The following is a 27382-nucleotide window of genomic DNA, read 5'->3' as shown; positions in this document are numbered from 1 at the left end:
CATTAACTTCCGTTGATTTGAATTGAAGGTCAGAAAACGCAAAGTTCTCGACACAGGGATCGCGAGATCCTTTTGCGAAATGTACTTCAGGGCTGGCAGTGAACCCCTTCGCTTCGCCATTGTGTGTTTTGTCTTTCAAGAACTGGCAGTGTTGAGATTTGGAGACAAAATGTAAAGATTTTCTTAGAACTTTGATGCTGCAACACATTTTTAATTCAACTTGATTTCTGCCTATGCTCAACTATCTCACTAGTTACTTTTAAGACCCTAGGATGAAGTCCATCAGGTCCCGGGGACTTGTCAGCCCGCAGCTCCAACAATTTTCTCAGTACCACTTCCCCGGTGATTGTAATTGTAATTTTCTTGAGTTCCTCCCTCCCTTCCATTTCCTGATTTACAACTATTTCTGGGATGTTACTTGTATCCTCTATAGTGAAGACTGATGCAAAATACCTGTTCAATTCAACTGCCATATCCTTATTTTCCATTATTAATTCCCCAGACTCACTTTTTATAGGATCAATGCTCACTTTAACTCTTTTTTTAATATCTGTAGAAACTCTTACTATCTGTTTTTATATTTCTAGTTAGCTTTCTCTTGTACTCTAATTTTTCTCTCCTCATTAATCTTTTAGTCATTCTTTGCTGTTTTTTATATTCTGTCTAATCTTCTGACCTGCCACCCATCTTTGCGCAATTATATGCTTTTTCTTTAAGTTTAATACTATCTTTAACTTTTTTAGTTAACCACGGATGGTGGGTCCTCCCCTTGGAATTTTTCATTCTTGTTGGAATGTATATATTCTGTGTATTTTGAAATATCCCCTTAAATGTCTGCCACTGCAACTCTATTGGCCTATCCCTTAACCTAATTTGCCAGTTCACTTTAACTAGCTCTGCTTTCATGCCCTCATAATTGCCCTTATTTAAGTTTAAAATATTAGTCTTGGACCCACTCTTCTCTCTCTCAAACTGAATGTAAAATTCAATCATATATTATGATTGCTGCTACCTAGGGGTGCCTTCACTATGAGGTCATTAATTAATCCTATCTCGTTACACAATACCAGGTCTAGTATAGCTTCAGAACGTGCTGTTGTAAGAAACTATCCCAAAAACATTCCATGAACTCCTCATCTAGGCTACCTTTGCCCATCTGATTTTTCCAGTCTATATGCAGATTAAAATCCCATGTGATTATTGCCATACCCTTCTGACAAGCTCCCATTATTTCTTCCTTTATACTCCATCCTACCATGTGGTTACTGTTAGGGGGCCTGTACACCACTCCCACAAGTGACTTCTTGCCTTTATTATTTCTCGTTTCTACCCAAACTGCTTCTACATCCTGGTTTCCTGAACTTAGGTCATCCCTCTCTATTGTGCTAATACAGGAAACTTTGGTTTATCCGGAGGTTGTATGTCCAGAATACTCGATCTAACGGCAAAAATCAGGAGCCGTTTTCTATAAGTTTTTTTTAGTTCTCGTTCTATTTTTTTTCCCAGTCAGGCACTGCAAGGTCTGTAGCTATAGCAACAGCTTCAGCTAGAGACGCTTGCAGCTGCAGCCGACTCTTTAGAAGCTGTTGCTAAGCAACAATGTTTGTTGTCAGATACGGAGATGAAAACCTCCGTCTGCTTCAACATTAACTTTGTATGTCCGGCAGTTTTGATAGATCGGCAACACGTCGGTCCTGCCGGTGCCGGATATCACAAAGTTTCCTGTACCATCATTAATTAACAGAGCCACCCCTCCACCTTTTCCTAGCTTCCTGTCCTTCCTAAATGTCATGTACCCGTCAATAGTCAGGTCCCAATCTATGTCATCCTGCAGCCATGTTTCTGTAATGGTGATCAGATCATATTTATTTATTTCTATTTGCGCTATCCGTTCATCTGTTTTGTTTCGAATGCTTCGTCCATTCAGATGCAGAGCCTTTAGTTTTGTCCTTTTATGATTTTTGTAACCTCTAGCCTCATCTGTTGATTTACTTTTAGATTTGTACTCTCTATCCCTTCCTGACACGGTCTGTTTATCATTTCCCATATTAATACCTATCTCTATTGCCTTGTCTCTAATCTTTGAATTACCACATCTTCCCAAAAATGTAATTCTATGTATGCAGCAAGAAGCAATGTAGGCAAGTGTTTGTCATTCAACACCTAACACACACACACACACACACACACACACACACACACACACACACACATTTACAACAGCTTGAGCATCACACATTTCTGTGCTGTAAATTAGGACATTTGCACTCTGATTTTGCTATATTCATGCATTGAACTGCCATCAGCTTCCTTTCCTGCTGATAATTCTCCTCCAGAGACTCCTTTATAGAAGAAAACCCCTGAGTTAAGGAAGTTGCTGTCCCTCAGCCCTGAACACCAATTACCTTTTCAGTCGCTTCCCAAATTTAGTGGAAGTGCTAATTTTTCTCTCTCTCTTCATGTTGTCTGCAATTACATTGTCAAGTGGGAGCATGACAGAAGCTCCCTTGATTTTGAGGAGAGCAAGCTCCTTTTGCCATGTATCACACAGACAGGATTGCTCTACTCGTGCACTTTAATATCAGACAAGTAATTGTGCTTTGGGTCAAGTCTATCTGTTAAACCTACACAAGATATAGGTCCCACTATAGTCTCCCACAAGATTCCAAATTGCCCAATAACTAGACCACTCGCCTTCGCCAGTCTCTTGGCCATGGGCTGGGGATGGGGAGATGTAGATAGTAGGTGATATTAGAGTGTAGATTCTAGTGTAAAGTCACATTATATGTGAGACAGAGGAGAATATAGGAAGTAATTAACTTATGTTTGTGGAAAGACGCTGGTTGGAGAGGGTGAAAAAGGTCCTCACCTGGGCACAGACTGTCTTGGAGAGGGAGAGAGCCTAATGACAAAAACAGTGGTAGGGGATAGATAGAGTTCTCTGCAGCCGAGAGCGAGAGTCCCGAAGGCTGTGTTGCCTACCCGGTGCCAGGGTTAAGGACATCTCCTCTGGGCTGGAAAGAAACTTGCAGTGGGAGGGGGTGGATCCAGTTGTCGTGGTCCATGTTGGTACAAACGACGTAGATAGGACTAGGAAGCCGGTTCTGTTAAAGGAGTATGAGCAGCTAGGGGTCAAATTAAAAAACAGAACCTCAAGGGTAATTACCTGAGCCACGAGCGAATTTGGCTAGGACAAATAAAATTAGAGAGTTAAATGCGTGGCTCAAAGACTGGTGTGGGAGAAATGGGTTTTGCTTCCTGGGACACTGGCACCAGTACTGGGGCAGGAGGGAGCTGTTCTGTTGGGACGGGCTTCACTTGGCCAGTGCTGGGACTAGAGTCCTGGCGGATCATATAACTAGGGCTGTAGAGAGGGCTTTAAACTAACTAGTGGGGAGGTTCCTAGAAAGCAAATAATAAAAATGACAACAGAGAAGGTCATAGACTTCGGTAGCAGTGGGGAAATTAAAAACCAGAGCGTGTCAGGAAGGGGCAGAAGGTATGGAGTAAAAGGTAAAGTAATAAAAAGGGCAAAAGCAGGAACTAAGTGTCACAAAACATCTTTGAAAGTTCTCTATCTGAATGCACGTAGCATTCGTAACAAAATAGACGAGTTAATGGCACAAATAACTACATATGGGTATGATCTTGTGGCCATTACAGAAACATGGCTGCAGGGTGACAATGCCTGGGAATTAAACATACCAGGTTATTTAACGATCAGGAAGGACAGGCAGGAAGGAAGGGGAGGTGGGGTGGCTATGTTAATAAAGGAAGGAATCACTGTAATACAGAGAAATGATATTGGGTCAAAAGATCAGGATAATGAAACAGTTTGGGTGGAGGTAAGGAATAATAAGGGGAAAAAAACACTAGTGGGCGTAGTCGATAGGCCTCCGAACAGTTGCAACTCTGTTGGACGGAGTATCAATCAGGAAATAGTTGAGGCTTGTAATAAAGGAGCATCTATAATTATGGGGGATTTTAACTATCATATTAATTGGACAAATCAAATGGGGCAGGGCTGCCTTGAGGATGAGTTCATTGAGTGTATTAGGGATGGGTTTCTTGAGCAGTATGTAACTGAACCGACCAGGGGGCAAGCAACCTTAGATCTGGTCCTGTGTAACGAGACAGGATTAATTAAAAATGTCCTAGTAAAGGATCCCCTTGGAATGAGTGACCATAACATGGTTGAATTCCATATTCAATTAGAGGGTGAGAAGGTTGGATCTCAAACAAGCGTGCTAAGCTTGAATAAAGGAGACTATGAAGGTATGAGAGCGGAATTGAGTAGAGTGGATTGGGAAAATAGATTAAAGGGTAAGACGATACATGATCAGTGTTATTTAAGGAGTTATTTTACAACTTCCAAAAAATATATATTCCACTGAGAAGAAAAGGGTGTAAAAGAAAAGACAGCCATCCGTGGCTAAGTAAAGAAATTAAGGATAGTATTCGACTAAAAACAAGGGCATATAAGGTAGCCAAATCTAGTGGGAGGATAGAGGATTGGGAAAACTTTAAAAGACAGCAAAAAATAACAAAAAGATTGATTAAGAAAGGGAAGATAGATTATGAAAGTAAATTAGCAAAAAATATAAAAACAGATAGTAAGAGTTTTTATAGTTATATAAAAAGAAAAAGGGTGGCTAAAGTAAATGTTGGTCCCTTAGAGGATGAGACCGGGAAATTAATGGTGGGAAATATGGAGATGGCAAAAACACTGAATATTTTATATCAGTCTTTACAGTGGAGGACACTAAGAATATCCCAACACTGGACAAACAAGGGGCTATAGGGGGGGAGGAGCTAAACACGATCAAAATCACTAAGGAAGTGGTACTCAGTAAAATAATGGGACTCAAGGCGGATAAATCACCTGGACCTGATGGCTTACATCCTAGGGTCTTGAGGGAAGTGGCGGTAGGGATTGTGGATGCATTGGTAATAATTTTCCAAAACTCCCTGGACTCAGCAAAGGTCCCGGCAGACTGGAAAACTGCTAATGTAACGCCCTTATTTAAAAAGGGCAGTAGACAGAAGGCTGGAAACTATAGACCGGTTAGCCTAACATCTGTGGTAGGTAAAATATTGGAGTCCATTATTAAGGAGACAGTAACAGGACATTTGGATAATAATTTAATAGGACAAAGTCAGCATGGTTTTATGAAGGGGAAGTCATGTTTGACAAATTTGCTGGAGTTCTTTGAGGAAGTAACATATAGGGTGGATAAAAGGGGAACCAGTGGACGTAGTGCATTTAGACTTCCAAAAGGCATTTGACAAGGTGCCACACAAAAGATTATTGCTTAAGATAAAAAATCACAGGATTGGGGGTAATATTCTGGCATGGATAGAGGATTGGCTATCTAACAGAAGGCAGAGAGTTGAGATAAATGGTTCATTCTCAGACTGGCAATCAGTAACTAGTGGTGTTCCGCAGGGGTCAGTGCAGGGTCCCCAACTCTTTACAATCTATATTAACGATTTGGAGGAGGGGACCGAGTGTAACATATCAAAGTTTGCAGATGATACTAAGATGGGAGGGAAAGTAGTGAGTGAGGAGGACATAAAAAACCTGCAAGGGGACATAGACAGGCTAAGTAAGTGGGCAGAGATTTGGCAGATGGAATACAATACTGGAAAGTGTGAGGTTATGCACTTTGGCAGGAAAAATCGTAGAGCAAGTTATTATCTTAATGGCAAGAAACTGGAAAATACTGAAGTACAAAGGGATCTGGGGGTCCTGGTGCACGAAACTCAAAAGGTTAGTATGCAGGTGCAGCAAGTGATTAAGAAGGCCAATGGAATGTTGGCTTTCATTGCTAGGGGGATAGAATATAAAAATAGGGAGGTATTGCTTCAGTTGTACAAGGTATTGGTGAGACCGCACCTGGAATACTGCATACAGTTTTGGTGTCCATACTTAAGAAAAGACATACTTGCTCTCGAGTCAGTACAAAGAAGGTTCACTCGGTTAATCCCGGGGATGAGGGGATGGACATATGAGGAGAGGTTGAGTAGATTGGGACTCTACTCATTGGAGTTCAGAAGAATGAGAGGTGACCTTATTGAAACATATAAGATTGTGAAGGGGTTGGATCGGGTGGATACGGGGAGGATGTTCCCGATGATGGGTGAAACTAGAACTAGGGGCATAGTCTTAGAATAAGGGGCTGCTCTTTCAAAACTGAGATGAGGAGGAACTACTTCACTCAGAGGGTGGTAGGTCCATGGAATATGCTGCCCCAAAAAGCTGTAGAAGCTACATCATTACATAAATTTAAAACAGAAATAGACAGTTTCCTAGAAGTAAAGGGAATTAAGGGTTACGGGGAGCGGGCAGGAATTTGGACATGAGTCTAGGTTCGGATCGGCCATGGCCCTGTGGGTAGCGGAGCGGGCCCAGGGGCCGTGTAGCCTGATCCTGCTCCTATTTCGTGTGTCTAATTCTGTTAGATTCAGGACATGGTTCTGTGATAGTAGATTGGCGGTTAGGATCAGATCAGCTATGATCTTATTGAATGGCGGAGCAGGCTCGAGGGGCCGATTGGCCTACTCCTGCTCCTAATTCTTATGTTCTTATGTTCTTAAAATACTGCAGATGCTGGAAATCTGAAAAAAAAGAAAATGATGAAAACCATTCAGCAAGTCAGGCAGCATCTGTGGAGAGAGAAACAGAGTTAACGTTTCAGGTCGGAGATCTAATGAATTGACCAAACAGGGAAAATATCCCACTTCAGGGTTTTGTTGCGGAAAAGAAAATTGGCATTTTTAAAAAAATGTAAATTTTCTTACAGCCTACTTTTTTCAAGGAAATGGAGGACTACCTTGAATAGTAGTCGGGGAACATAGGGTCTAATGAGAGGGAGGAATTGAATGAAATCCGTATTTGTAGGGAAATGGTGTTAGGGAAATTGACGGGATTGAAGGCCGATAAATCCCCCGGGCCTGATAATCTACATCCTAGGGTACTTAAGGAAGTGGCCCGAGAAATAGTAGATGCATTGCTGGTCATCTTCCAAAATTCTATAGACTCTGGAACAGTTCCCATGGATTGGAGGATAGCTAATGTAACCCCACTATTTAAAAAAGGCGGTAGAGAGAAAACGGGGAATTATAGACCGGTAAGTCTGACATCGGTAGTGGGGAAAATGCTAGAGTCCATTATAAAAGATGTATTAGCAGAGCACTTGGAAAACAGTGACAGGATTGGACAAAGTCAACATGGATTTACGAAAGGTAAATCATGCTTGACTAATCTACTGGAATTTTTTGAGGATGTAACTGGTAGAATAGATAAGGGAGAACCAGTGGATGTGGTGTATTTGGACTTTCAGAAGGCTTTCGATAAGGTCCCGCATAAGAGATAAAGTTAAAGCACACGGGATTGGGGGTAAGGTACTGTCTTGGTTAGAGAACTGGTTGGCAGACAGAAAGCAAAGAGTTGGAATAAACGGGTCTTTCTCCGAGTGGCAGGCAGTGACTAGTGGGGTACCGCAGGGATCGGTGCTAGGACCCCAGCTATTCACAATATATATAAATGATCTAGACGAGGGAACTAGATGTAATATCTCCAAGTTTGCAGACGACACAAAGCTGGGTGGGCATGTGTGCTGTGAGGAGGATGCAGAGAAAATCTAGTGTGATTTGGACAGGTTGGGTGATTGGGCAGATGCATGGCAAATGCAGTATAATGTGGATAAATGTGAGGTTATCCACTTCGGTGGCGAAAACAGGAAGACAGATTATTATCTGAACGGCAATAGATTTGGAAAAGGGGAAGTGCAACGAGACCTGGGTGTCCTTGTGCACCAGTCGCTGAAGGTAAGCGTGCATGTCGTAGAGTCATAGAGTTATACAGCACAGAAAGAGGCCCTTCGGCCCATCGCGTCCGCGCCGGCCATCAAGCCCTGTCTAATCTAATCCCATTTTCCAGCATTTGGCCCGTAGCCTTATATGCTGTGGCATTTCAAGTGCTCATCCAAATGCTTCTTGAATGTTGTGAGGGTTCCTGCTTCTACCACCCTTTCAGGCAGTGAGTTCCAGATTCCAGGTGCAGCAGACCGTTAAGAAGGCAAATGATATGTTGGCCTTCATAGCGAGAGGATTCGAGTACAGGAGCAAGGATGTCTTGCTGCAGTTGTACAGGGCCTCGGTGAGACCACACCTTGAGCATTGTGTGCAGTTTTGGTCGCCTTATCTGAGGAGGGATGTTCTTGCCATGGAGGGAGTGCAGCGAAGATTCACCAGACTGATACCTGGGATGGCAGGAATGACGTATGAGGAGAGATTGGGTCGATTAGGCTTGTATTCGCTGGAGTTTAGAAGAATGAGAGGGGATTTCATTGAAACTTATAAAATTCTAACAGGACTAGACAGACTAGATGCAGGAAGGATGTTCCCGATGGTGGGGGAGTCCAGAACCCGGGGTCACAGTCTAAGGATAAGGGGTAAGCCATTTAGGACAGAGATGAGGAGGAATTTCTTCACCCAGAGAGTGGTGAACCTGTGGAATTCTCTACCACAGAAGGCAGTTGAGGCCAATTCATTAAATATATTCATGAAGGAGTTAGATAAATTTATTAAGGCTAAAGGGATCAAGGGATATGGGGAGAAAGCAGGGACAGGGTACTGAATTTGCATGATCAGCCATGATCTCATTAAATGACAGAACAGGCTCGAGGGGCCGAATGGCCTACTCCTGCTCCTATCTTCTATGTTTCTAAGTATGCACTTCAAAACTTGTTTGCCCTGTGATCACAACCTGTGATTTCCACTAAACTTATGTTAACGTTTCCCCCATAAAGTGTTTGTATTGACAACTCAGGCATTAAATGATATTGAATCAGATGTCAGAAAAATTGTGCTTATGTAATATTTATTAAATTTCATAAACATGTAATTGCTTTTAGTGCAGCATGAATAATTCAGATAAGTATTTTAGTCCAAGCATTTTAGACAGAGAGTAGGGATAATGGGCAGGTACTCAAATTGGCAGGATGTGACTAGTGGTGTCCCACAGGGATCTGTGTTGGGGCCTCAACTATTCACCGTATTTATTAACGACTTAGATGATGGGAAAGAAAGCCACATATCCAAGTTTGCAGATGACACAAAGATAGGCGGCATTGTAGATGGAAGCATAAAATTACAACAATATTAATAGATTAAGTGAATGGGCAAAACTGTGGCAAATGGATTTCAATATAGTTAAGTGTGAGGTCATCCACTTTGGACCTAAAAAGGATACAACAGGGTACTTCTAAGTGGTGAAAAGCTAGAAGCAGTGGAGGTGCAAAGAGACTTAGGGGTCCATGTACATAGATCATTAAAATGTAATGGACAGATACAGAAAATAATCAAAAAAGGCTAGTGGAATGCTGGCCTTTATATCTAGAGGACTAGAATAGAAGGGGGTAGCAGTTATGTTACAGCTATACAAAGCCCTAGTTAGACCACACCTGGAGTGTTCAGTTCTGGGCGTCACACCTCAGGAAGGATATATTGGCCTTGGAGGGAGTGCAGGGTAGATTTACCAGATTGGTACCTGGACTCCAATTACTAAATTACACGGTGAGATTGCACCTACTGGTGTTGTATTCCCTGGAATTTAGAAGGATAAGGGGTGATTTGATCGAAGTTTTCAAGATATTATGGGGAACTTGATAGGGTAGACAGAGAGAAACTATTTCCGCTGGTTGGGGAGTCTAGGACTAGGGGACATAGCCTAAAAGTTAGAACCAGATCTTTCAGGAGTGAAGTTAGGAAACACTTCTACACGCGAAGGGTGGTAGAAGTTTGGAACTCTCTTCTGCAAACGGCAGTTGATGCTGGGTCGATTGTTCATTTTAAATCTGAGATTGATAGATTTTTGTTAACCAAAGGTATTAAGGGATATGGTGCACAGGCGGGTATATGGAGTTAGGTCGCAGATCAGCCATGAGCTCACTGAATGGCGGAACAGGCTCGAGGGGCTGAATGGCCTCCTCCTGTTCCTATGTTCCCATAAAACATTACAATAGGAGAGCATTAAAAATGCCAACAATTAATTCAAAAAATGGAATTATTGCCGTATACATAACATTCTATGATGTCTACTAAATAGCACAGAAACATAATTTGTTGACATCTGAGCCAATTAAATTAAATGGATATTTATAAAAAGAGAAATTAGGAATGCTGAAATGTAAAAATAAAAACAAATTATGTTGGAAATGCACAATGATTAAATCAAAGTCTGAAAGAAGAGAGATTGGTTAATGTTTTAGAAGAAACCCTTCATCAGAATTGGCTGACTGATTTGAAGCCTTTCAACTAAAATGCGAACCTATCTTTCTCTTTCAGGTATTGATTGACCTGATATACATTTCCAGTATTTTCTGTTTTAATTTTAAATCCGTGCATTGTTGTGTTACAGTAAAGCTTATTTGGGTGAGGGATATTAGTGTTTGGAAATGGAACTCTTCCCATTTCAGACATCCACCGTGCAACAACAACTTGCATTTATATAGCGCCTTTAACATAGTAAAACGTCCCATGGTGCTTCACAGGAGCGTTATCAAACAAGATTTGACACCGAGCCACATTAGATATTGGGGCAGGTGTCCAAAAACTTGGTCAAAGAGGGGCATCTTAAAGGAGGAAAGAGAGGTGGAGAGGTTTAGGGAGGGAATTCCAGAGCTTAGGGCCTGGGCAGCTGAAGATACAGCCAGTAATGGTGGAATGATGAATATCGGGAATGCGCAAGAGGCCAGAATTAGGGGAACGCAGAGATCGCGGCGAGTTGTAGGGCTGGAGGAGATTATAGAGATGAGGAGAGGCGAGGTCATGGAGAGGTCTGAAAACAAGGATGAGAATTTTAAAATTGAGACGTTGCTGGACCGGGAGCCAGTGTAGGTCAGCGAGCACCGGGATGATGGGTGAACGGGACTTGGTGCGAATTAGGATAGGGGCAGCATAGTTTTGGATCAGCTCAAGTTTGTGGAGAGTGGAAGATGGGAGACCAGCCAGGAGGGTGTTGGAATAAAAAGAAAGGCAAGAATAGTCAAGTCTAGAGGTAACATAGACCTGGACGAGGGTTTCAGCAGCAGGTGAGCTGAGGCAGGGGCAGAGTCGGGCGATGTTATGGAGGTGGAATTAGGCAGTCTTGGTGTCGGAGCGGATGTATGGTCGGTAGCTCATCTCGGGATCAGATATGACACCAAAGTTGCAAACGGTCTGGTTCAGCCAGGCAGAGTTACACTCCATTTACAATGTGCCTCTGCCGTAACCTCAGTGTGTGACACCTTTTCCATTCTTCACTCTAGCTGTCCTGTAGCTTTGCTGAGTGAGATGGTTAGTTGGTGCCAAATCAGCAGCAGTGTTTTTGCTGTAGGCACATGCCCACTAGGAATGGGACTGAACTACGTGGACTCACTTCACATAGGACCCTTACAGTGAGCAGACTGAGGATTTGAACTCAAGCCCCAGAGATGAAAGAGCAGTCTCTAGTGTTAATACAACGTTGCGTTTTAAATGATAAATTCGTGGAATTATTGTGCACTTTTCTTCATTGATTGATTTGTGAAGATTGTTTTCTTGTAACTAACTCAAGTTGCATTAAATAATCTTGATTGTTCAGACTTAGAGTAACGTACTGACCAGACTATTCCTGTTCCATAAGCAGACCCATTGGTTGGTCACATTAATTACCATGGAGGTGTGTGTGTGGTCTGCACTGTCCTGACTGCTGTTGTGATGATCGTCCCGGTTTGGGCACCACTTTATTTTGTTCTTTTTATTCCATTGATGTTCATTGGCATTTGAGTTTTTGAGACGTGGGGAGAAACATTGTTAAGAAAAAAATCAAAATATCGGTAGAAAATGCTACAAAGGACAGAAAAGATGAAGAATGTTGAAGATAGAAGAAGAAACATACAAAAAACATAAGGTTCAAAAGAACAAGAAAAGAAAAAGTAGAAAGAAAATTGTCACCCCAATTTGTGTATCATGTGGATTAAGTGTAGCTCTAGACTGATGTACTATAGGCCGGACATTTTTTGGGCAGGTTTGTCTATTTGATGAAGCAACAAGGGAATTTGTTTTTTTTTACAGCTGTGGCGAACTATGGACAGCTGTATTAAGGGATATATGGTGCAATATCTGTATTGACGGTTTATATTTAAGCACAGTTTGATAATAGAAAGCCTTTCTTATCATTGTAGGAACGGAAAAAGTTCGGCAGGCGCAAGCATGTAAACATCTTCATGTGGTAAATCCAGACTGGTTATGGAGCTGTCTAGAACGCTGGGAAAGAGTTGACGAAAAGTTGTTCCCGTTGAAAGAAGACTACGTCAAAACTCAAAGGTAAACGCCAACAATTTGCATTTATATAAGCAATGTAGAAAAACATCCCAAAGCGCTTCACACAGGCATAATCAGACAAAATTGGACACTGAGCCAAACGAAGGAGATATTGGTCGTGGGTGACCGAAAGCTTGGTGAAAGAGGTGGGTTTTGAAGGGTCGTAAAGGAAGACAGGAGATCTTGAGACATGGGGGTTTCGGGATAGAATTCCAGCTTGGGGTCTAGGCAGCTAAAGGCACTGCCACCAATGGTCGGGCTGAGGAAGTCCGGGATGCACAAGAGGCTAAAATTGGAGGAATGCAGAGTTCTTGGAGGTTTGTTGGCTGCACAAGGTCACAGACAGGGGGAGGTGCAAGACCCTGAAAAGATTTGAACACAAGGGAGCCAATGTAGGTCAACAAGGTATGGGGTGATTGGTTAGCGGGACTTAGTCCATGGTAGGATATGGTCAGCATCGTTTTGGATGATCTGAAGTTTATGGAGGTTGGTCGGCTGGCCAGGAGAGCATTGGAATAGTTAGGTCTGGAGGTAACTAAAGCAGAGATGACTGTTGTAGCAGCGGATGGGCTGAAATAGGGGTAGATGTTAAATAGGCAGTCTTTGTGAGGATATGATGTGGGATGCTCAGGTTGGAGTTGAATAAGACGCCAATGTTGTGAACAGTCTGGTTCAACTGGAGACGATGGCCAGGAAGGGGGATGGAATTGGTGGCAAAGGTACGGAGTTTGAGGCAAGGGCTGAAGAAGATGGCTTCTGTCTTCCCAATGTTTAACTGGAGGAAATTACAGCTCGTCCAAGACTGGATGTCGGTCAAACCGTCTGACAACAAAGAAGCAGTGGAGGGATCGAGAGAGGAGGTGGAGCTGGGCACAGCATGCATGTGGAAGCTGACCCCATGGGCTGGATGTTACCTGCCGAGACGAGTTGGGGCCGAGACTGCTGCCTTCCGGGTTGTAGTCCCGCCCCCGGCGACGTCCGACGCACAGACGCTATTTTACCCTGATTGGCCTTGCTGGCAAGTTAAGGGAAAGCCGGTGTCAGATGATGTCAGTTGATGACGCTTCATCTGCCAGTTTTCTTAAAGGGACATGTACCATTTATTTTTGACAGATGATTTGTCAGTGTTTGACAGCATTGAGGTGTCTGTACAAAGGCGAGCCCTTGCACCCAGGCTCTCCAATGACTCTCTCCTTAGGATAAAACAGATGGCAGCTGCAGGTGAGGTTACAGAAGCGATCTGTCACTTCTTCCAATGAGGTGAGGCCACACAAACACTTCAAAGCTTGTCACCTACAGAAAAATCTAAACACATTAAAAATGACTTTCCCACCATCTCCTTACCTCTGATACTCACCAGTGTCCCATTGGATCCTTCACACCACTTCTGCAGCTGTCATCTATACACAAACATTACAACAGACCCACAGCACGCCTCACTTACCCTGGCGGGGTTCCCCGGCGTCGGGAAGCCCACAGCATGTCTCAAAATGGGGAAAAAACCTCTTAACTGCCTGTTAACTACCTGTTCGCAACCCACTCCCATTCTTTTTGATTTTCCCAGCAGACTAGCCTCCTCGGGGCTATGTCTTTGGGTGATTAGTTATTTGGAATCTTTTTTTTTACTCAGAGTGCAGCTTTTATCAATTCTTGTCAGTAATTCAAAGCTTCTTACAGGTTGCCTGCTGGTGACAAATCATTGATAATGCATGTCTATTGCACGTTAAATAGTTAAAATATAGTCATATGCAGAAAAAAGTCGCAGTGAATCTATTCTATGTACTTCAGTTATGCCACGTTAGATATGTTATTACTGTGTAGCATTTTATATGCTTTGGCAGTTGAAAAACCTGTTACTAGGGCTGCAAATAACACTTTTTGATGTTAATGACTCTGATTTCTTTGATGTTGTGTCAAGGATCTCTAAAGCAGAGGACAGAAATATTGCAGGTCCTTGTTAATATCCAAAATATGCCTGCTGTTTGCTTTTCATCATCTGGATGAGATGTGATTAAACCTTCCTGTCATCAATTGCCTTTGAGCACTGCTTCTGTCAGACATTCACACTCCACGTATGATGTTCAGGATGCAGATGGTGCAGGAGCTATGGTTATGTGGATGTATATATCCTTGAGGTTACTGGTTATAAGCCAGCCCAAGACACATTGACCTGGAGTTTCATAAGAACATAAGAAATAGGAGCACAAATAGGCCACTTGGCCCCTCGAGCCTGCTCCGCCATTCAATAAGATCATGGCTGATCTTGGGCTCAAAGCCACTTCCCTGCCCGCTCCCCATAACCCTTCACTCCCTTATCTTGCAAAAATCTGTCGATCTCCGCCTTAAATGTATTCAATGACCCAGCCTCCACAGCTCTCTGGGGCAGAGAATTCCACAGATTTACGACCCTCTGAGAGAAGAAATTCCTCCCCATCGCAATTCTAAAAGGGTGACCCTTTTATTCTGAAACTATGCCCCCGAGTTCTAGATTTCCCCACGAGGGGAAACATCCTCTCTGCATCTACCTTGTCGAGCCCCCTCAGTATCTTATATGTTTCAATAAGATCACCTCTCATTCTTCTAAATTCCAGTGAGTGTAGGCCCAACATGCTCAACCTTTCTTCATAATTCAGCCCCCTCATCTCTGGAATGAACCTAATGAATCGTCTCTGAACTGCCTCCAATGCAAGTATATCCTTCCTTAAATAAGGAGACCAAAACTGTACGCAGTACTCCAGGTGTGGTCTCACCAATACTTTGGCCATCCGTTGCCATCCTTTGCTCTTACTCCCCTAGTCTCCTCTCTTCTGCTGTTTAAGCTCCCCTGGCTCTAATAGTGGGTGCATTTTATCCCTAACTGCAAGTTCAAGCTGCACGGTTAAAGTTACCTGAGCCCGCTGCCCATCCCCCGACCATGCCTGTTCTTTGTTCTCAGTGAGCGCTGGCTCTTCACTTAAACTTGGCTCCCAAATTCCCAAACCTCTCTGCCGTCAAGACTACGTTTCTCCACTGGACTAGTGATCTCGTGACTCGTGGATCGCGAGTAGAGCTCGGGGGCCAGGGATCGCGAGAATATCCGTGCCAGCTTGATCCTGTGAGAGACAACATCATTCATGTCTGAGGCCGGGACCCAGGAGTGAGGACAAGCCCCGGAGCGAGGACAAGCCCAGCAGCGAGGTCAAGGCCCAGGAGTAGTGTAGCATGGACCAGCAGTGGGGTCGGGGCCCAGGGAAGGTGCAGCACGGGCCAACAGCGAGGTCGGGAGGACCACAATGCATCCTACGAAACCCAGGCAGAGAGGACCTGCGGGAAGGAGGGAGGAGGACAGTAGCTGTGTGTGTGTGTGTGTGTGTGTGTGTGTGGCGCCGATGTAGCAGAATCTGGTCTCCAATCGTCTTGGATCCCCTTGCCATTGGACCAAGCCCTTGCTCTGCCAAGCCCGTGTGGTAGCTGGTGTGCAACGGCCACCCCACGTTAAAAGAATTTACGCACAGGCATCGTCCACCCTTTAAAATGAAGTTCGGGACCTGGAACGTCAGGACCCCCATGGACAACCCCAACAGTAACAGACTGGGACGCCGTACTGCTATCGTTGCCCGGGAGCTCAGATGTTTTGCATCAGTCACCTGAGAACTCAATTTTAGTGTGGAAGCAAGTCACCCTCGGTTCCAAGGGACTGCCTAAGAAGAGAAGTAGTACAGTTGTAGCAGGACTTCGCTGCTTTTATACGCCAACCCCCTTGCAATATAGGCCAACATTCCATTTGCCTTTTTGATTACTTACTGTACCTGCATGGCGAGTTTCTGCTAATTGCTCCCGTTTGCGGGCCTTCGAGGAGGCTCTTAAAATTAAGCTTTTATTTTAGGCGCAAAAACATTTGTAGGCACCTTTTTAAAAGCTTTTGAATATATATTTAATTTATTGAGGAAACTGACTACTGTACACCAATATAACTAGCAAATGGTTCTGTATAGTTTTTTTTTAAAGTAATTTCAGTTATTTAAAATCGGTTTACTCACAGGTGGTGGACTAAACACTCTGATTAAAAAAAAATGCTTATTTTTTGTGATAAACCCATTTTCAGCTGTAGTAATAAAACAGCACCAGGTTACCACTCTTAAATATATGAGGATTATTTATTAAAAGCAAAATTTTTTCCAAAAAAAAATCACGTTCTAAAATGTGGCTTTAAAATTGGGCTGGTTCGTGCCAGATTTTACGTTCAGTGATATGCAAATGAGTTTGAGCGGAAACTTGAGAGAGAAAACACTTCTCAGAATGAGCATAATTTGTGGCCAGCTCTACCCCAAGTTGGGTAATTGGGGTCATGGGTAGTTAATAGCAGGGTTTCCATGTTCCATTTTTGTTTTCCTTTTGGATTACATCGTTGAGCTTTCCGAAGCTTACTGTGGATTTGACATTTGCCTGTCCTCTTCTGGATCATAAAAGTAATAGGATTTAAGGATGCTGATTTCTGATGTCCTCTGCCCCACCAATGGGGTTGGGACTTTAATGCAACTTTCTGCTTTAGGGTTTTATCTGGGGAGAATTCCCAGAATCTGCTGACACGGCCTTTACTGGTACAAGCGACTTGTGCCCTGTGAAAAGCCCTTCACCTGTTACACTCCCTTATTATAGTTCTCAGAAATGCCTCGCCTATCATGACTGAATTTGAAGTGCAGAAACTGTTGCTGTGTAGGCAAATGTTGCAGCCATTTTGCACAGAAGATCCCGCAAAGGGCAACGAGATTAACGTCCAGTTAATGGGTTGTACTGGTGCTGAGAGAGGAATGTTAGCCAGGACATTGAGAGATCTCCACGCTCAGCTTTTGACTGTGCAATGGGATCTTTAATGCCCATCTGAACCACCAGGCCAGGCATGTGGAATCTCTGGTTTATTTCTTACCTGGAGGATGGTCTCTTTTTGACAAGGCGGCACTCCCTCAGTATTACACTGAAGCGTTAGCCTAGTTTATGTGCTGACGGTCCTGGAATGGGGCATAACCTTCTGATAATGCCACTAATTGAAAGACGCACGTGAAAATGTCAAAAATAATAGGATAAAGGATTGACTAGGTGAAGTCTTTGTCTTGTATTTTGGCAGTCACTCGAGAACCACGTTTGTAAAATTGAAGTACAGTACTATTTGAGCTAAAATTAAGCAGAATTGCTTTTCATGAACTACTCTGAACCTCTATAGTGTTCTCCGCAATACCTTTGAAGCCCCCCCCCCCCCCCCCCCCAATTGACCCCTCTTTATCCTCACCTATATAATGCACCTTGGCACATGATGTCAACTTCCACATGTATGCTGATAACATCCGGCTCAACCTCTCCACTGCGCCTCTCGACTCCGTCACTGCCTCCGTGTTGTCGGAAACTTATCCGACATCCGGTCTTGTATAAGCCGCAGTTTCTTCCATTTAAACATTGAGAAGACTGAAGCCATTGTCTTTGGCCCCTGCCACAAACTCCATACCCTTTCCACTGTTTCCATTCCCCTCCCTAATCATCATCATAGGCAGATCCAGACTGCTCGCAACCTCAAGATCCTATTTGATCCCGAGCTGAGCGTCCCACCTCATATCCTCTCCATCACCAAGACCGCCTACTTCCACCTCTATAACATGGTTTGTCTCTGCCCCACCACAGCCCATCTGCTGCTGCCTTTGTCACCTTCAGACTCAACTATTCCAAACTAAAGCTTTAAACTAAATAGTGGGGGGGGAGGGTCCAGGTGAGCGGGAATTTAGAAAGTCAATGAGAAATGAGAAAACAACAGAGCACGATAGAGATGGGGGAAATAATAACCAGATTGCGACAGGAAGCGACAGAATGTTTAAAAATAAGAGTGCAACAGAAAATGGGGCCAAAACAAGGAGAAATGGTAAAAAGACAGTTAAAAGCTCTATATCTGAATGCACGCAGCATTCGTAACTAGATATATAAGATAACGGCACAAATAGATACAAATGGGTGTGATCTGATCGCCATTACAGAGACGTGGTTGCAAGGTGACCAGGGCTGGGAACTGAATATTCCAGGGTATTTGACAATTCAGAAGGATAGACAGAAAGGAAAGGGAGGTGGGGTGGCGTTGTTGGTAAAGGATGGGATCAGTGCAGTGGTGAAAAGTGATATTGGCTCAGAAGATCAAGATGTAAAATCGGTTTGGGTGGAGATAAAAAATAATAAGGGGGAAAAGTCTCTGATGGGCATAGTCTACAGGCCCCCAAACAGTAGCAATACTGTTGGACAGAGTATAAATCAACAAATAATGAAGGCCTATAAAAAAGGTACGGTAATAATCATGGGTGATTTTAATCTCCATATTGATTGGACAAATCAAATTGGCCATGGTAGCCTTGAGGAGGAGTTCATAGAGTGTATCCGGGATGGTTTCCTAGAACAGTATGTAATGAAACCAACCAGGGAGCAGGCTATCTTGGATCTGGTACTGTGTAATGAAACAGAATTAATAAATGATCTCATAATAAAGGATCCTCCAGGAAAGAGTGATCATAACATGGTTGAACTTCAAATTCAGTTGGAGGGTGAGAAAGTTGTATCTCAAACTAGTGTCCTGATCTTAAACAAAGGCAATTACAATGGCATGAGGGCAGAACTGGCTAAAGTGGACTGGAAAAATAAATTAAAGGGTAAGACAGTTGAAATGCAGTGGTGGACATTTACGGAGATATTTTATAACTCTTAACAAAAATATATTCCAGTGAGAAAGAAAGATTTTAAGAGAAGGGAGCACCATCTGTGGCTAACTAAGGAAGTAAAAGATGGTATCAAATTGAAAACGAAGGAATACACTGTTGCCAAGATTGGTGGGAGGCCAGAAGATTGGGAAATTTTTAAAAACCAGTAAAGGATGACTAAAAAAAAAATAAAGAGAGAGAAGATGAATTATGAGAGTAAACTGGCAAGAAATATTAAAACCGAAAGTAAGAGCTTCTACAGGTATATAAAAAGGAAGAGAGTAGCTAAAGTAAACGTTGGTCCCTTAGAGAATGAGAATGGGGAATTAATAATGGGGAACAGGGAAATGGCAGAGACTCTGAACAAATATTTTGTATCTGTCTTCACAGTAGAAGACACTAACAACACTCCAGTAATGGATAATCAAGAGGCCACGGAGCGGGGAACTAAAGACAATCACTATCACTAAGAAAAAAGTACTTGGTGAAATAATGGAACTAAAAGACGACAAGTCCCCTGGACCAGATGGCCTGCATGCCAGGGTCTTAAAAAGAAATGGCTGCAGAGATAGTGGATGCATTGGTTGCAATATACCAAAATTCTCTGGACTCTGGAGAGGTCCTAGCGGATTGGAAAACTGCAAATGTAACACCCCTATTTAAGAAAGGAGAGAGACAGAAAGCAGGAAACTATAGACCAGTTAGCCTAACATCTGTCGTTGGGAAAATGCTGGAGTCCTTCATTAAGGAAGCAGTAGCAGGGCATTTGGAAAATCATAATGCAGTCAAGCAGAGTCGGCATGGTTTTATGAAAGGGAAATCATGTCTAACAAATTTGCTGGAGTTCTTTGAGGATGTTACGAGCAGGGTGGATAAGGGTGAGCCAGTGAATGTGGTGTATTTGGATTTCCAGAGGCATTAGATGAGGTGCCACATAAAAGGTTACTGCATAAGATAAGAGCTCATGGAGTTGAGGGTAATATATTAGCATGGATAGAGAATTGGCTGACTAACAGAAATGGGTCATTTTCCGGTTGGCAAACGGTAACTAGTGGGGTGCCGTGCCATAGGGATCAGTGCTGGGGCCTCAACTATTTACAATCTACATTAATGACGTGGATGAAGGGACCGAGTGTAATGTGGCCAAATTTGCGGATGATACAAAGATGGGTAGGAAGGCAAGTTGTGCAGAGAACTCAAAGAATCTGCAAAGAGATATAGACAGGCTAAGTGAGTAGACAAACATTTGGCAGATCGAGTATAATGTGGGAAAGTGCGAGGTTACCCACTTTGGCAGGAAAAATAATAAAGCAAATTATTATTTAAATGAAGAGAGATTACAAAATGCTACAGTTCAGAGTGACCTGGGGGGCCTTTGTGCATGAAACACAAAAAGTTAGCATGCAGGTACAGCAAGTAATCAAAAAGGCAAATGGAATGTTGGCCTTTATTGCAAGGGGGTTGGAGTATAAAAGCAGGGAAGTCCTGCTACAACTGTACAGGGTATTGGTGAGACCACACCTGGAGTACTGTGTACAGTTTTGGTCTCCTTATTTAAGGAAGGATATACTTGCATTGGAGGCAGTTCAGAGACGATTCACACAGTTGATTCCTGAGATGAGGGGGTTGACTTATGAAGAAAGGTTGAGCAGGCCTATACTCATTGGAATTTAGAAGAATGAGAGGTAATCTTATTGAAACATATAAGATACTGAAGGGGCTCGACAAGGTAGATGCAGAGAGGATGTTTCCCCTCGTGGGGAAATCTAGAACTTGGGGGCATAGTTTCAGAATAAAGGGTCGCCCTTTTAGAACTGCGAAGAGGAGGAATTTCTTCTCTGAGGGTCGTAAATCTGTGGTATTCTCTGCCCCAGAGCTGCGGCGGCTGGGTCATTAAATATATTTAAGGTGGCGAGAGACAGATTTTTGCAAGATAAGGGAGTGAAGGGTTATGGGGAGCGGGCAGAGAAGTGGCTCTGAGCCCAAGATCAGCCATGATCTCATTGAATGGCAGAGCAGGCTCGAGGGGCCAAATGGCCTACTCCTGCTCCTATTTCTTATGTTCTTATGTAATGCTCTCTGGCTCAGCCTTCCAAATCTACCCTCTGTAAACTTCACCTTATCCAAAAGTTCTGCTGCCTGTATCCTAGCTCGCACCAAGTTCCGCTCACCCACCACCCCTGTGCTCACTGACCTACATTGGCTTCCGTTCCCCCAACGTGTCAAATTTAAAATGGTTATCCTCGTGTTTAAATCCCTTCGTGGTCTCGCTCCTACATATGTCTGCAGTCTCTGTCAGCCTGAGAACCCAGAACTATCTCGCTCCCCCCCCCCCCCCCCCCCCCAAAAATTTTTTTTTCCGTTCCTCAGACTCGGGCTTCCTGTGCATCTCCCCCCATTCACCCCACTATTGGCAGCCATGCCTTCAATCGCCCAGACCCCACAGTCTGGAATTCCGTCTGTAAACGCTGCCTCTCTCTCTCCTCTATAAGACCCTTTAACCCAGTCACCCTGCCTAACATCTCCTCCTTATTTGTCTTGGTGTCAGTTCCTTTTTCTGATCGCAACTATGTGACGTGCCCTAGGATGTTTCCCTACATTAATTAAAGGTGCTATATAAATGCATGGTGATGAGTAACTGTACTCGGGTCCTGAACTATTAATGCCCTGGAAGATTTGCCGGTATCAATTAATATTTTTATTATTGCGTTTTCTGCAGAACCAACAGCCCTGCCAGTTTCCCTGAGGTCCAAGGTGGTTTTCAAACGCCGTTGTTTCATCCGACTCCCATTCATCCGAAGGCACAGCCCGGACCTGAAGTCCGCACTTATGATCCCAACACAGGAAAGCTAATCCGAAAAGATTCTCAGGGAAACAGACAATCTGTGTATATCCAACCTCCAGCTCCACCCATTACATTATCAGTTCATGGAGAACAGTCATCATTCAGGTAATGTTCCCAGGAAGTCTCCGAGAATTCTGTTGTAGATTTAAGTCAGAAGGGCACAACATGCAGGGTTCAGATAAAAATGGCTGTCCCTTTTTTAAATTGCAGTTAAAAAGTGGAAACTCTAGGATATGGTGGGCACTTCCCACAGAATTATCATTACTAGTATCTTCCAGTGACCTACTCTATGGATTAGAAGGAAAGTAGGGAAGGCATATTTACCACATTGGTGGAATACTTTTGGAAGGTATTTTGTAATGGATTATTTCTGACAGTTTGAGGAACTTGGTCTGAACAGCATCCTGTGATGTGTATGTTTGTAAGTTCCATTCCTTAATGACAATTTTGGATGATCAGCCATGATCCCATTAAATGGCGGAACAGGCTCGAGGGGCTGAATGGCCTACTCCTGCTCCTATCTTCTATGTTTCTATGGTGGACCAGCACCTCCTGTACCACCTCCCGCCAAATGAAATTCATCTGGCTTCTGCATAATGATCACTCATCCAAAGTCAAGAAATAGTCACTGCAAAAATGTTGTTGGGACATTACTAAAACTATTATCACACATAAGACCGCACTTGCGTTTTCCTGCATGTCGAGTTCCTAATCTCAGCTGTGCTATTGTGAGGAGTCACAGTGCAGACATCAGGTCATGCCTAAAAGGTGGAAACATCTAAAGGACAATCACCCTGGGCCACTCTTCTGCACTGCTTGATGACCTGTCAGAGGCTTAGGGGCAGCTTGCTTGTCCATCTTCTCAGCTGGGGGACAACATATGGTCCTCGGTGACCACAGAGACAGGGATGAGCGAAATGATGCCATAAAAGAAGCTGTTGATTCATGTGCATGAATTTGATTGAACATTAAATGGTTTAGAAAAATAAATCTTCATTTAAAATCTAAAAATCTGATCGTGCAAAATGTGCAAATGCAAATTTAACTATGATTTGCAAACTCTAACATTGTTTATCACAAAGGATAGTTTCTGTTCATATTTACTATACCTTTCTATTCATTTATTAGAGGATTTATTAAAGTACGATGAGTAAATAGATTTATTCACCTCTCCAGTTTAGTAGATTTGAGTTGGAACCATGTGATCCTTCTGTTGTGCCAAGTATCATGCAGGATAATGCTCAGTTATTGTTTCTGAACGCATAGTCCCATTGTGGTTGCTTTGTTATGAAATAAACATTTTCTTAATGCAGAGCAATTGTATTTTACTAAATTTGTTCCAAATGTAATTTTCCAAAAATTTGAGCGCGGTTTTCCCTTGGTGACTTTTGGATATGGCTGTATCTCAGTTGGCAATTCCTCAGAGCTTTTGGCTTCAGCAATTCCTGGATGCATATCAAAACGCTTGATTTCAGTGAAATGTCTTCCATATTCCCCATCTTTCCGCTCTGTAGCCAAGTAAAAAGCTGCTGTGTGTGTTTGTGAATTGTTTCCTGGCCTAATGCAAAGATGAAAGTTGCTGTCAGATGGTGCTCCTGTGTGGTGTAGGAAGATCATTGTTTGAGAGTAACTTTAGCATCAAAGATACGTCCTATACTTCATTTGAAGAGTAATAATGATACACCCAAAAATGAGTTCTTTTTAGTGGCTCATGTAAAATGTGTGTGTGACGCAGTTTGGCGGAAATTGCAATGACCAAACCGATATGCACGTCTAAAACAGCAATGCTGTGTCTGTTTAATTTGTTGCTTAACTGGGTCTGTAATGGAGTTGACAATTAGCAGCCTCAACATCTCCCATACATCAATACAATTCAGTGCAGTGTTGGATCAGTGGAGACAAAGCTAATCTTTAATTTCCGATCATTCTAATTTTGGTCAAATTCAGCTTTGAAATGTCGACGGCTGTATCTCAAAAGGCAACCTCTGAGATTTTGGCTTTAGCTACTCTTGGATAACTATCAATTTTTCAGAGGAGGTTTGTTTTTGCAAGAGTGACTTTGACCATAAGTTGCGGATGAACTTCTTCAGTTATTTGATACATTGTAAGTGTAGAACACTCCTCTGTCTGGATTGATGAGATATCCAGGTTCAAGGGAAAATTGATGCCTTGCAGCTGATCAGAGAAGCAAACTGATCGGAACCACCAATCTTCATAATGTGTGTGTATATATATTTATACACACACACAGCTTCTGGGGAAAATAATTCTTGAATTCGCATGCCCCTGTATCCTTCCAGGTACTTAGTATTTAGTATTGCAAGCATTGACTTTAGTTTCCCTTATTTATAAGGTTGGATCTTTTTTCTGGAATTTCTTGCAAAGTTGAGAGACATTATAAATGGTCTGTTTGTTCCCTTTGATTGTATGTTGCTCTTTATCATAGCTCATACTTTGCTTGTGTACTCCTCCTTGCCGGAGATAGGCTACTTGAAAGCAGTACAGCATTGTATTTCCACTGTTGACAGATATGCACACGCTACTTAAATAAATGGTTTAAAAAAAAAAATAAACTTCACAATCACATTGAACTTTACTTTGCTATGATGTTGTCAGTGCAGCAGATTTGTAGACTCTGTAGCAACTTCAACTGCTGATGATTAGAAAAGACCAGGTAATTTTAGTCGAAACAAGTTTTCGAATCTCTCCTGGCCCTTGCACTTCCTGTTGCCTTGTCGCTCCTGCCCTGTCCTGGTTACTGGCACCTCCTATCTTGTCTTGGAATAGAGTTATAGAGTTATACAGCACAGAAAGAGGCCCTTCGGCCCATCGTGTCCGCGCCGGCCATCAAGCACTGTCTATTCTAATCCCATTTTCCAGCACTTGGTCTGTAGCCTTGTATGCTATGGCGTTTCAAATGCTTCTTGAATGTTGTGAGGGTTCCTGCCTCTACCACCCTTTCAGGCAGTGAGTTCCAGATTCCAACCACCCTCTGGGTGAAAAAGTTTTTCCTCAAATCCCCTCTAAACCTCCTGCCCCTTACCTTGAAACTATGCCCCCTGGTTATTGACCCCTCTACTAAGGGGAAAAGTTCCTTTCTATCTACCCTATCTATGCCCCATATAATTTTGTACACCTCAATCAGGACCCCCTCAGCCTTCTCTGTTCTAAGGAAAACAAGTCCAGCCTGACCAGTCTCTCTGCATAGCTGAATCGCTCCAGCCCAGGTAACATCCTGGTGAATCTCCTCTGCACCCTCTCCAATGCAATCACATCCTTCCTATAGTGTGACGACCAGAACTGCACACAGTATTCCAGCTGTGGCCTAACTAGCGTTTTGTACAGCTCCATCATAGCCTCCCTGCTCTTATATTCTATGCCTTGGCTAATGAAGGCAAGTATCCCATATGCCTTCTTAACCACCATATCTACCTGTCCTGCTCCCTTCAGGGATCTATGTACATGCACACCAAAGTCCCTCTGATCCTCTGTCCTTCCTAGGGTCCTACCATTGTGTATTCCCTTGCCTTGTTAGTCCTCCCAAAATGCATCACCTCACACTTTTCAGAGTTAAATTCCATTCGCCACTGTTCTGCCCATCTGACCAACCCGTCTATATCGTCCTGTAGTCTGAGGCTTCCCTCCTCGTTATTTAGCACTCCACCAATTTTCGTGTCATCTGCAAACTTACTGATCATACCTCCTACATTCCTATCTAAATCATTAATGTACACTACAAACAGCAAGGGACCCAGCACCGATCCCTGCGGTACACCACTGGACACAGGCTTCCAGTCACAAAAACAACCTTCGACCATTACCCTCGATCTCCTGCCACTAAGCCAATTTTGGATCCAATATGCCAAATCGCCCTGGATCCCATCGGCTCTTACCTTCTTTACCAGTCTCCCACGCGGGACTTTGTCAAAAGCCTTACTGAAGTCCATGTAGACTACATCAACTGCACCACCCTCATTACACACCTAGTCACCCCCTCTCAAAATTCAATCAAATTGGTTAGCTAGGATCTTCCCCTGACAAAGCCATGCTGACTATCCTTGATTAATCCTTGCCTCTCCAAGTGGAGACTAATTCTGTCCCTCAGAATTTTTTCCAAAAATTTCCCTACCACTGATGTTAGGCTCACTGGCCTGTAATTCCCTGGTTTATCCCTACTACCCTTCTTGAATAATGGTACTACGTTAGCTGTCCTCCAGTCCTCTGGCACCTCCCCTGTGGCCAGAGAGGTTCTGAAAATTTGTGTCCGAGCCTCTGCAATCTCCTTCCTTGCTTCACATAGCAGCTTGGGATACATCTCGTCTGGGCCTGGGGATTTATCCACTTTCAAGCCCGCTAAAACTGCCTCCCTCTCAATACTAATTTGTTCAAGTATATCACAATCCCCCTGCCTGATTTCTATGTCTACATCGTCCTTCTCCATAGTGAACACAGATGCAAAATATTCATTTAAAACTTCACCTACATCATCTTGCTCTACACACAATTGTCACTTTGGTCCCTAATGAGCCCTACTCTTTCCCTGGTTATCCTCTTGCCGTTAATATTATACTTATAAAACACCATGGGATTTTCCTTTATTTTGCCCGCCAGTGTTTTTTCATGCCCCCTCTTCGCTCTCCTAATTTCGTTTTTTAAGTACCCCCCTGCACTTTCTATACTCCTCTAGGGCTTCCACTGTTTTTAGTCCTTTGTATCTGCCAAAAGCCTCCCTTTTTTTCCTAATCCATTCTTATATATCCCTTGACACCCAGGGTTCCTTGGACTTGTTGGTCCCACCCTTGACCTTTACGGGAACATGTTGGCGCTGTACTCTCTCTGTTTCCTTTCTGAATGGCTCCCACTGCTGATGTGGATTTTCCTACAAGTAGCTGATCCCAGTCCACTTTGGCCAGATCCTGCCTTATCATATTAAAATCGGCCTTCCCCCAATTTAGAACCTTTATTTCCGGTCCATCTGTGTCCTTTTCCATGACTACCTTAAATCTCACCGAATTATGGTCACTGTCACCAAAATGCTCTCCTACTGACACATCTACCACTTGCCCGGCTACATTCCCTAGAATTAGGTCCAGTACCACCCCCTCTCTTGTAAGACTTTCTACATGCTAGCTCTAAAAGCTCTCCTGGATGCAATTTAAGAATTCCGCACCCTCTCTAAGCCTTTCACACCCTGACTATCCCATTTAATAGTGGGGAAGTTGAAATCCCCTACTATTATTACCCTATTATTTCTACACTTCTCTGAGATTTGCCTACATATCTGTTCCTCTATCTCCCCCTGACTGTTTGGGTGCCTATAGTACACTCCCAGCAAAGTGCTTGCCCCCTTTTTGTTTTTAAGTTCTACCCATATGGCCTCTAATTAGAGGAACCTGCTAAGATATCATCCCTCCTTACTGCAGTAATTGACTCCTTGATTAATATTGCGACACCCCCTCCTTTTACACCCACCTCTGTCTCG

At 43.2% G+C, this 27382-nt stretch overlaps 1 protein-coding gene across 3 annotated transcripts in view; it reads left to right on the top strand.

The window, feature by feature from the left end:
- ctdp1 (CTD (carboxy-terminal domain, RNA polymerase II, polypeptide A) phosphatase, subunit 1) overlaps nt 1-27382 on the top strand; it is a 352671-nt gene that overhangs the window by 103521 nt on the left and 221768 nt on the right. For all 3 annotated transcript variants that reach the window (XM_085993625.1, XM_085993627.1, XM_085993626.1), the window contains exons 10-11: nt 12210-12351; nt 21775-22005. In XM_085993625.1, the coding sequence (XP_085849751.1) occupies nt 12210-12351; nt 21775-22005 (373 nt within the window). The remainder of the gene's footprint in view (nt 1-12209; nt 12352-21774; nt 22006-27382) is intronic.

The sequence above is a fragment of the Somniosus microcephalus genome, chromosome 7, assembly GCF_052327205.1.
Source record: "Somniosus microcephalus isolate GS21.2 chromosome 7, FLI_Smic_1.0, whole genome shotgun sequence".
NCBI lineage: Eukaryota > Metazoa > Chordata > Chondrichthyes > Squaliformes > Somniosidae > Somniosus > Somniosus microcephalus.
Note: the sequence above shows the minus strand (reverse complement) of the source record. Positions and strands in the feature narration are given on the sequence as shown.